Here is an 11,681-nt window from a genome sequence, read left to right as displayed (position 1 = left end):
AAGTCCAGATGTCCAGCGAAACAGATGGACTATATACACTGTAAACTATACACTAGAATTCTCTGCACCAAAAAAGTACGAATACAACTACATGGATCTCAAAAACATGCCAAACGCAGCTAGACAAAAAAGTACACTGATTTAAGATTTAATTAATTATGAAGTCCTAAAATATGCACATCTACCCTGCAACAATAGAAACCAGGTCAATTTTCTCTGGGCCTGGGAGAAGAGACACTGACTGGTAAGAGGCACATAGGAACTTTCTAGAGGGAAATGTTCTGCCTCTTGATAAATGGGTTATACAACTCTTTTTCCAAGACTGATCAAACTGAACACAAGATCTGTGTGCATTTCACTATAAATAAATTGTATTTTTTTAAAAATAGAAATGCCACGGGCGCCTGGGTAGCTCAGTTGGTTAAGCGACTGCCTTCGGCTCAGGTCATGATCCTGGAGTCCCTGGATCGAGTCCCGCATCGGGCTCCCTGCTTGGCAGGGAGTCTGCTTCTCCCTCTGACCCTCTTCCCTCTCGTGCTATCTCTCATTCTCTCTCAAATAAATAATCTTTAAAAAAATAAAAAAATAAAAATAGAAATGCCACTCATTCATCAGATACATAAATTTAAACTGAGATACAATGTACCCACCAGAATGGCTACATTTAAAAGCACCAAGTACTGATAAGGGCACTGAGTAACCTCAATTCCAAGTGGGTAGCAAGTTAAATGTTACAACTTTGGAAAAATGGCAACTTACTATGAAATTATCTATCCTATGATCCAGCAGTTCCAAACAGAAGTGTTTTCATCTAATTATGCACAGACTTACATATCAGAACATTCACAGCAACTTTATTCTTAATAGCCAAGATCTGGAAAAGGCCCAGGTCTCCATCAATAGGTAAACTGTACCATGCTTACACTTGGCAATGGTAAGGAACTACAGATACACTGGTGGCAGAATCTTAAAAGCATTTTGCTAAAAAAAAAAAAATTTTTTTGCAAGGCTCCACTTTTATTATTTTGCTGCTCCAGAAGAGACAGAACTAGTCTACATCTTTGTGAAAGCAGGGCAAGAATTTTCTAGGAAGAAGTCATAAGGTAACTTTGCTTGGTGACAGCAATGTTCTCTATCTTGATAGTACATGTTTCGCCAAATTTCATGGTACACCGATTTCAACATTTCAAAGTTTAATATTCATCTTCAAAATCTGTAAATACTGAGCTCATTGATACAGGTGTGTTTAGGGAAGCACATTTATGTGTGCAACTTAATTGACAAGGACTGGCTTTTCTAGACTAACTGCTGTGGAGCTAAGAAATTTACAGGACAATACCTAGGGCTTTATTCTGCCATCCTAATGTTCAACAGACATTAACTTTCCCATGTGATTACTTCTCAACTGGCTCAATAACCCAAATACAACTTTTAGGTGCAGATGAATTCAATGCATATAACGCATACCCCTAGAATGGAGGCTACCTCAGTGTTCTGGCCCATGTCATAAATCTAAACCTGTCAAGATGTTTAGATGCACTCAGAGGAAACCTAACACACCAAAAAATCCAACTCAGCTTCACCTTCTATCGGACCTCATAGCCAATCAATGCCTTTCTGCACCACCTCTTCCAATGCTGATACTCATTCATGCCCCAACCCCCCCCCCACCAGAAGCGGAGACTCCACCAGGCCCTGCACTCTAAGGGTTGTCTTTGAATAAAGGACAAAGGTCACTAAACTTTTAGTTTTAACAGTATACCAGGAGTCAAATGTACATAGAACAGTCGACAGAGTATGTTGTCAATACAGAAGTACGTTATTGAACGTTGTCGAACAGAGAATGTTGTCAATACAGAAGTACGTTATTCATATGGTGCTGAGTTTAACGGCACTGCTGAAGGCCCAAATTAGGATTCACTACCAAACTGAGCTAAAATGGACCGGTTTTCCCCCAAGAGTTAAGCAGAAGCACCAGAGTACATCTTTGGTCTTTCAACTTCTAGTTCTTTGATGTCACTGCTCCCATTTACCCACTTAGGGATAAAGATTAAATGCAATCACCTCAATTACCTGGATACCTACACCTGAAGCTCCCCTAATAAAGGGGGCCTAGTCACAAAACAGGCCACCTTGGTTGACTATGTTCCATGGCAACTGCTCAAAGTGAAGTGCATGAGTAGTTTGGGGGAGGGGGACAGGTGGACAGCATATTGAAAAGCCTGAAGTCCTTATTACAAAAAAAATAAAAAGAACCCAGGGGCCACAAAAAATGCATGTTAAGTTTTATTAAGTTTCAAATACAAAACATTCCAAAAAGAGAAAAGTGATCTATAATATCTAAGCTCTATATTCAACTACCAGTTAAACAAAACATTCTTTATCATTCTGTTTTACAACCAGTATAAAGCCAGAAGAATCAAGACGGATTCTTTTTCCAATGGGGGAGTAAGTCTGCTGGGTCAGTAAACTATTTGCCAAACAGCGAATGGTCATTTAGGTATGCTTAATTTGAATTTAGTATTCATGTTTACTATGATTAATTTCTATGTTCTACACTATTTTCAAGGTACCTAAATAAAATCTCCAGAGCCAAAAAGTATTAGAAGCATAATCCCAAGTAGTTTACATTACAGGAGGACTGAGGAAGACAGCTATGTAAGTGCAACAACTACTTAAATTTGGTCAATACCCTCATCATGGTCTGTGATTAGAAGAGCCTGTCTGTCCAATGAGGATTACAAATTTTTGGACTATTTCTCACAGTTGCGAAGATTAAACATGATAGCACTGATTTTACTATGAAAAAAGTCTCAAGTTTTTGTACTTAGTTCTTCTAACCCAACAACTCAAATCCAGTCCCTTTGAGAACATTATTAGCTTTATATACTATCAACTCTAGTCTCCAACATGACTGGTTTCCAAGACAGGTGGTGGGGGTAAAGCAGGCTTACAAACAGTACAGTTAAAAAAAAAAAAAAGCCAAGTGGCCCAATTGTTTCCAGTTTTTCAAGTGTGCTTTCAATCATTTCAGCTATGTTTCCAGTTACTTTAGTTTCCAGACACTACTCCTCCCTTTGTTTTATAGCTGAACCCTACTTCTGGATCAACTACACCAAATGTTCCACTTGCTGAAACATCAAACAGTTCAATGGATAGAGTTACTCATGCCTTTCATTTTTCTACTTCAACTTTCTGACAGTCAGCTATAATTAGGAAGTTCTAAATTGCAGAGTTGTCCCCAGGACTTTAACAAAAGGAAAGCCAAAGCTGTAAAATCCACATAGAGAACCACAAGAACTTACTACCTCCACTTACCAATTTCCTTAACTGCTCCCCTTTATCTGGTCAATTACTTTTTTCTTTTTTTTTAAAGTAACTACCACTCCCTAGTTAAGTGCTAACCAACATTGATGCCTTCCTTCCTTAGATCCACAGGAATCCCTGAAGGCAAAAATCTATTGCCTGCACCAAACCAATTCTGATGAGTACTGCTTATGCAACTGTTGTGCCTTATCGACAATCAGCATTCTTCTGCTTCAACAACTCTGTAAAATGAAAAGCATGTGATCAGATCACAAGATACTCTTTTATACTAGAAATTACTCCCCCCGTCTTACCCGTTCTTAAATACATACTTTATTGCTTTAACTGGCAACAAAAACATTGCCTTTCAATTGCAAGCTCTAAAATGCAATCGAAATCACTTTGGTAATACTGAGTATTAACCAGGTCATCATTACACCTGTAACACTGCTACTCCAAGTGGGAACTGAGATGCAGCGGCATCTGTTCTCCCTTTAGTCAATTTGTACTGTGGCTGAGGCGGCACCGTTACAAAATGCATGGGAGCCAAGTTTAAACCTCATGCCAAGTCAAGTTTGTTCACATACCAAAACACGAAGTGTACAGCTCCAATCAACCACTGCTTATGGGGACTATATTAGCAAGCTTTATACATTTAAATATGAATTATAAAAGACCTTAAGAGGAACAAACTTCCAGTTACAGGATAAATAACTCCGCTGGAAAACACAGAATATAGGAAAAAATGCTAATATTGTATGACTGAGCCAGTAATGGAAATATACCTGCTTAAAATACTTTGCCCTACATTCTAATGGTAAGTTAACGTACCAGGTGTTACACATTACAGCACTTTATCCTCCTAATCCACAAGATTATACCCCTTCACAGAGAACTTACAAATATCACAGGTATGCAAAGTGGAAAAGTTATTACTTACACCTATAAAGGCCACGGCTTTTAAAACTTACCTTAGCATTTGATTTCTCTTGCTGCCAGCTTTATCTAGTGTGAATAAATCAGCACTCCAACCATAATGACCAAAATCCTCAACCTGTAAAAATTAAATATGTAACTAGTTATCTCTCTTAAAGGAAAATCTTCAAAACTTGCCTACAACTGCTCTTTTCCAGAAAGAAAAGGCAAGTTCAGACTTGCAGCTTAACGTTATTTCATGTTCTACTAATTCTCAAAGTGGTGGAAGATTCACTGGCTTGGGATGGACTGGAATGGCTTAAAATGGTTAAGTTGCATGGCTTATGGATTCTCATTCTGTTCCAATGGTGCACTGCCATGTTAAATCCATAAGTTGAACGGACAAAACTTATTTGAAGGAATAAGTGCAGTGTAAGGATTTTAGTTGGAGGTCTTCAAGTTTACTATATTCAAGAGCATCTTTTTCAACTTCATGGCTGGACCTGGGTCATGCTGCCTCAGGTTTTGCTTTTTAAAGACCACTTGCAATAGATTTTCTCCATACAGTGTAGTTTCAAAGAACTAAAAACAAGTCAGGCATCCAACTAAATGTCAAGTTTGCAATGGCTTACAGGGGCAGAGAGTGGAACCCCAAACTTAAGCCATTTCCTATATTGACTAAAAGGCTATTTTGAAAAATGTTAAAACATATGAAGCATGTTTAAAGGTCTTCATCAAAAATACTTAAAAAAAAGAAAAAAAAAAAGACACCCCCTCCCCAAGCCCCAGATCGCCATTGGTAAACAACAGCTGTATTATTAAGGCCTTTAAGTGTCATACATGCTTTAAAAAAAAAAATCCATGTGTTGAAATTTGGAGGACTTCTAATATGCTATCGAACACTTTGCTTTTCCAAAAGTTTTTTTTTTTAAATCTAGAAAGCATTTCCATTGCCATGAGGTACAGTATGTCTCACTGTACTATGAGGAAGGTAAGTGTTCAAGCTCGACTTAGACGGAAAAACTAGTTTGCTTTGCTTACCATCTTTGCTGTTTCACAGGCATTTGATGCTTTAAATCTGATGTGGAATGCTGATAGATTCACTTTTTAGAAGTCATAAGCCTTTGAGAAGTTGGAGATAACTTCATTGCTTATCTATTTTCTCCTTTGCAATCAAGCTGTTCCTTAAAAGTGAGACACTACAGAGTTGCAAAAATTTGAAACAGTAAGAGCAAGCACCGTTTGCAGCTTCATGGTTGGTTTTGGCCAAACTTTTTATTTAGTATTCTGTAGTTGCTTAACACACACTTAAATGGTCTTATTGGGGGAGGGGAAAGGGGAGGTTCTTGTAGATTCCCAAGGAAATGTCAGAAAGGCAAAATATGGCCAGCATTATCCATTTGCTTTTTTGGGTTTACTGGGTGAATAGCACTTTCCTTACATAAGCATCTGATCTCAGGTTTTTCATACTGAGAACATTGAGATTTCAGTTGAAGACATTCTGAAATCCTAGAGTAGCATACCCCGACCACCCTCTAATAGCTAGCTTGTTTGTATAGGCAGAAGGATTCACCTCTCCATTTTAGATGGCTAGATGTTTGTGGAAGGTCTTAGAATTGCTTTGCCTCATTTACTGGGAAAAATCAGATATAGAAAGTGGCCTTTAGGGACACTTTTAACTTGAAAAATTACAACACTAGTACACAAGTCAAGTCTTAACACATTTAACATTTGCTTATTGAAAGCAATGTCATAAAGTCAAATAAGATTAAACAGGTTTTACTTTTTTTTCCCTCACAAGAACATAAAAATTATGGAAGGGGAACTTAACAGGAAATTTAAAAAAAAAAGTAACACAATTTTTCCTTTTAGTAGTCCTTGGGTAGTTATGACAGAAAAGGTTCCACTTTTTTGTTTGTTTCTTTGAACAGGGATTTTGGTCCAAAGTTTTGTTTGTTTTTAATATCTGCTTCTGCCTCCCCCTCTATCAGATCGGCTTCCTCCACGGCCACCACCTCTTGGTGCTCCGCGGCTTGAACTGCTGTAGGAATCACGTGGAGGAGGGTACCCCCTTTCCATAGAAGGGGGAAGCCCTCTTTCTTGTCTGCCAACCCGATCACGACCACTTGAGTAGAGATCACTTCGGCTGCTTGAGTAACTGTCTCGACTTCCACCATATCCGTCACGTGAGCTGCTGTAATCATCATAGCGACTGCTTCCACCATAAGATGGCGGGGGCCCTCGTGTAGGTGGAGCACTACGTGAGTTACCTGCAGGGTCAATGGTCAGGTAATATGGCAACACTATAAATTGTATATATACAACATTTAAATCTGAATTTACAGAATTCTTGTATTAAACGTTTACTTTCTTAAATGGGAGGTTTTAAACTCTGCCATTGCTGGCCATTAACAGGGATTTGCTCATCTGCTGAGATACGGAAATGGATGGGTTTTAATGTTTGTTTGAAAAGACTGAAGACGGTGTGTATTTCAAGAGGATATTCCAGACAGCTTGTTATTTTATAGTAGACACTCAGACACTTTCCAGTGATAAGTTGCAATTTTGAACTGTAGACTTTCCTTCATATTGCAATGGTAAACATTTGATCTTGTTAATAAAATTTTTAAATTGTATTTTCACTGTTGGGGGAAAACACATAAGGCTGCCAATTTAAGCAAGCAAAATCCCCTCCAAAGCAAGCAAACAGCCTCAAAAAAAAAACTCAGAAAAAACAAAAGCCCCTCACAAAACTAGGAAAAGCCCAGCTGATAAAGTTACCCCTTAAAAGCAAGCAAATATCCCTTAAAAAGCAAGCACCACACAGCCTAATAAAGTGGCTCATGAACCTAAAAACTCAAGCTGGTGATATTCAAAGACCCTCAACCAGTATCTTACCATAACTCTCATATGAATCTCTGTAGGAACCTCCACTTGGATGATCTGAATAGTCACGATCACGACCATAGCCATCTCTATCACTAAATCCAAGAGAAAAACTTGTTTAGTAAGGGCATCAATTTTCAGAGCAATTTCATTTTTTACAGCAAGCTTGTGGCAAGCAGCGGTATTACTTTACCTATAGCCTCTCGATGGGTAGTCATCACGTGAACTGGAATGACCATAATCACGGTAAGTATAATCTCTTGGTGGTGGTGCATAATCTCTTGTATCACGAGAACTTGGGTAATCTCTGCTTGAATAGCTACAAAAACAAAATTTAACTTGGTTCACACTTTTGAAAATTTCTCCCTTCAACCTCAATTATTATTAGTAAGACAAACTAGCACATTTGTCTGTTACCTGTCTTTAGTAGAGTATCCATCATCTCTTGGGGACAAATAAACATCTCTACGAGACGGCAGGGGTTCCCGTCGAGGTGGGCCTCCATAACTATCTCTTCCGCGTGACACAGGAGCTTAAGGGGGAAAAAACCCATTTTTAAAATATACCCAAAATGGAAAGCTAAAATGTGCATTTACCTTCAGGCAATGAAAAGCAGGGATTCAAACAGTATGGACCTAAATCAAGACGTTTCTTCTTTAAAATTTCCTACTCACAATCTTTTCAGTACTTACAACTTTATGTACCTAGATTCACCTCTAGTCCGTGAGTCAGTTTCATAAGCACCATTTTTATATTTAACATTTAAGTTTTTTATTTTCTTCAAGATTTTGAGAGAGACAGCAAGAAAGCACAAGCAGAAGGGAAGGGAAGAGGGAGAAGCAGGCTCCCCGCTGAGCTGGGAGCCCTACATGGGACTCGTTCCCAGGACACTGGGATCATGACCTGAGCTGAACGCAGAAGCTTAACAGACTGAGTCACCCAGGCCCCCCTAAGTTTTTTATTTTAAAAAGCATTTTTGAAATTCACTTATCAATCCTGTTACAGTGGTATAACAGATTGTTCTATAAATCCTGCATTTACCTCTTCCTCCCATTCCACTGCTGCTGCGAACTGGTCCTGAAGGGGCAGATCTTTTAGGAGGAGGACCACCACTTCGTGGTGGCGGTCCTCTTTTTACTGGAAGTGGTCCCCTGGAAGAACTCATGTTAAAATTCATGGAATAGCCACCATCATCTACATTGAAATAGAAAAGAAAAACATGTTAATTCTAGCATCAATAAGAGGTTTCTTTGTTGTATCAATGACCATTTTCTGTTTAGTTGGGGAATCGTGAGTTTTTACACTTGCCCAAGACTACCAAGCATAAGGGAGTCTATACAGACTAACAAAACTGAAGTGTACTGTAAGTTGCTTCAAAGAAAAATACAAATTGTTCCATTTTTATACACTTAAGTATGCGTTATCAAAAATTTTCTGAGAAAAAATTTTCTGCAAATTCTGGATAATTTTGTTGCCCATGGTTTCATTTCTTTATTATTTAAGTAATCTCTACAACCCAACATTGGACTCAAACTCATGCCCTGTGATCAAGAGTTGTCAGCCAGGTTCCCATCCATGGTTTTTTTTAAACACTAACTTAGGATGCCTTCTATGTTTCTCTTAAGTCATTAGGACTTTGGTAAATGAGGTGTTCACAGTATCAAAAGCTGGAGAATTTACAACAGGACTTAACCAATGCAGACTGGCATGGGGTTTGCAGTTCCTAAAATTCTCCAACAAGCCTGAGGTATACTCAAGTCATTACCCATGTGCCCTCCACGTGAGGGAGGTCCCCTGGTTCCTCCACTTCCTCCTCTTCCGCCTCTAAGACCTCTTGGAGGGCCTCTGCTTCTTGGAGGTGGAGGTGGTCCACGTCTACCACTTTCAAATGATGGTTTAGTGGCCTGTTCTACTTTGATGGCTTTTCCATCTAAGGACTAAAGAACATCAAAACGGTTAATCGCACCCATATTTAAAGAGATCTTGCAGATCCATTCACTATGCATTGTGACACCAATGTGCCCTCCAAAATGAAGTTTTTAGGTAAATTTAGCTCACCAATTAATCTGAGAAAAGCGATAAAATAAAGGGTAATTTTTTCATTCAAAGGTTTTTAGAACAATACTGATCAGTTGAGCCAACATAAGGTGAATCCATCACACTGCTGGTCAATAAAATTTAAAAAGCCAGACAACTCGTTATCAGATGCGATAACCGAAAATAAAAGCCAAGTTACCAAGTCATTTTATGGATTCTAGGTAACACACGGTCATATATAATTTTCTGACCTGAAGCAATTTAGTAAGAGTACAATCCACAACTTTGCAAAATTGGAAATTACAAAGGGCCAAGATTAGAGGGTTCTGGAAAGGTATACATTCAAACACAACTCAAGAACTTCCCTAGACCAGACTTCAGTTAACACTGCTTATGCACTAGGGAACAGTATCATTGTGCAATCTCACCTTTCCATTCATGTCTCTGGCTGCATCCTTAGCATCTGCTGGGCTCTCAAAGGTGACAAAAGCAAATCCTCTCGATTTGTTGGTTTCACGATCTTTCATCAATAGAACTAAAAAAGTAGTTGGGGGGAGAGTGTTACTCTAGTTCGAATTAAATAACAGAAGTGCGCCTACAAAATGTAAGCTCAGAACTTCTTAGAGGACAAAATAACGTATCATTTCAGACGATCAACGCAATCAAATACATCATAGCTTACATTTTTAATTTTAACAGCTCCCTATATGCTTTCAGACAACTCACCTTCCACTATTCGTCCATATTTGCCAAATACTGCTTCAAGGGCTTTTTCATTTGTTTCTGTATTGAGGCCACCAATGAAAAGCTTTCCTGGGCGATCTGCTTCAACCATTTTTTCCCCCTGGTGAGACACTGTTGAAAACGAACAGTATTACCTCCCTATAAAAAGTTCAAGCTTATAGGACAAGTATATTTACTGGTGTATCTTCCTTGTTTTTAACAAAATCATCATTTCTTATAAACTGCAGACACCAAAAAGTATTCTTTTCTAAGCCTCACCAGGAAACCAATTTAAGTAGTTTAGTGACACCGGAGTTTACATTAAACTAGTTAAAAAGGCCAACTTAACTAACACCTTCATCCTTAATCCACCTTGGCAATTTTAAGTAAGTAACAGCTACTCAGCATTTGAAAAAACAATTCTAGTTTTAATCCTATTTGTGTTCCCTCTTAAAGATTCAATTATCACATTCCAATTACCCTAATGGTTTTTTAAAGCGTATCGCCTCATTCAAGGTCACAGGCCAGACGCAGGTCCTCTTCCAAGAACTTTGCCTTTCCTCATTAGGATTCTCTAATCAATCTAAGCAGAAATTTAAAGTTTGAGCCAAGTTTTACCTCCTCTTCTTCACCAGCCCCCAACCCCACCGAAAAGGTTCTTTTAGAAGAAAAACAAAAAAGGTTTCAGTATCGTTTCATAATAACGGAAGGTGGAAGCGCGCATCGTTATCACTCAACACTCCATGACTGCACCAGAACCCAATTAAAACCCGTCATTAAAAACCGCGTGGAAAACACAAAATGGCGACACTTGGATTCAACCCAGAAAAACCTACACTGGTCAGGGGAGTAACTTTGGCCATCAGCAGTGGCTGGGAAAATTCAAAGGGCTTCCTCTCCAAGGCCGCCAATGAACAAGGACCCGCGTAAAAGCGCACGTGCCCATCCGTAGCGCCAGCGCCATCCCAATGCAGGTACCGCGGTGGCGCGGTCTGCCCTCGTCCCGTTCCAGCCGCGACCTCCGGCACCACCCCCGCAGGCGACAGCCAAACTTTCTCGAGAGGCACACAACGAAACGGAGCCCCCACGTCTGTTTTCCTCGGAGACGCGTAGCTTTAGCGAAATAGGTCGGCACCTTTCGGTTCTTAAAATGGCGCCCGCCACCCCCATCTCCAGGGAGATAATCCCAAGTTCTAACGTGCCAAGAAGGTACAAGAAACGGACGAAGGGAAGGGTAACACGTACCGGAGGGGTGACGACGGTTCCAAGCTCCTACGAGCTCGCCGGCAGGGGCTTCGTAGCAGCTCAGCACGACGGAGTGCCGCCGGTTCCGAGAACGGAATAGGGAAGCCGCTAGCACTACTGCGCAACGAGGGCGAACAAAGGAGACAGCAAACTTTATACTGCCCGGGAACGAGGCTGAAGGACCCGGATGGAAACCGAGCTTAGAATTTGAAACGCAAAGGGAGGGGGAGCGGTTCCCAGTCTCCCCATTGGCTGTCTTCTCTGTCATTCACTCCTTGCCCCTCCCCTTTCCCCGGGCCCTCCGCGTTCTAGCCGGCGCCTGTTTCTAACCGTTCCCCCAGCCCCCACCCGTGCTCCACAAACCCGCGTTTTTGCTTTCCGCTAAAATGGTTCAGGGGCTAGCTACATTTAATACCGAACTGAAATTTATTGCATATTCTAGGGGGCCGGACGCGGTGCTAAACTTTATACCCATTAACTCATTTAATTCTCAAAACAATGTGATGAAGGTAGATACTCCTAACTATGCTAATTTTGCGTAAATGGGAAACAAAGAAGTTTAGGTAATA

General features: G+C 40.0%; 1 protein-coding gene and 1 non-coding gene across 3 annotated transcripts; both read right to left on the bottom strand.

The window, feature by feature from the left end:
• Nucleotides 1-2,248: 2,248 nt before the first annotated feature.
• RBMX (RNA binding motif protein X-linked) lies at nt 2,249-11,276 on the bottom strand. Of its 2 annotated transcripts, XR_004819820.1 has the most exons (10): nt 11,113-11,276; nt 9,871-9,999; nt 9,573-9,679; nt 8,873-9,044; nt 8,149-8,301; nt 7,525-7,639; nt 7,301-7,426; nt 7,120-7,202; nt 4,278-4,360; nt 2,249-3,548 (listed from the first exon to the last, which is right to left on the bottom strand). XR_004819820.1 is itself a non-coding variant. In XM_035725602.1 (9 exons), exons 2-9 carry the CDS (start codon nt 9,977-9,979, stop codon nt 6,181-6,183), a joined length of 1,176 nt encoding a protein of 391 aa, XP_035581495.1. In that variant the 5' UTR covers nt 9,980-9,999; nt 11,113-11,276; the 3' UTR covers nt 5,459-6,180. The 2 variants fall into 2 exon arrangements, 1 of the variants encoding a protein (XP_035581495.1); XM_035725602.1 differs by lacking the exons at nt 2,249-3,548; nt 4,278-4,360 and adding an exon at nt 5,459-6,491.
• On the bottom strand, nt 9,751-9,822 carry LOC113931669. Its single transcript, XR_003522821.1, has one exon. It is a non-coding gene; the product is annotated as a small nucleolar RNA SNORD61 (small nucleolar RNA).
• Nucleotides 11,277-11,681: the final 405 nt, after the last annotated feature.

The sequence above is a fragment of the Zalophus californianus genome, chromosome X, assembly GCF_009762305.2.
Source record: "Zalophus californianus isolate mZalCal1 chromosome X, mZalCal1.pri.v2, whole genome shotgun sequence".
NCBI classification, from domain to species: domain Eukaryota; kingdom Metazoa; phylum Chordata; class Mammalia; order Carnivora; family Otariidae; genus Zalophus; species Zalophus californianus.
The sequence above is the reverse complement of the archived record's forward strand: the minus strand, read 5'-3'. Positions and strand labels throughout refer to the sequence as shown.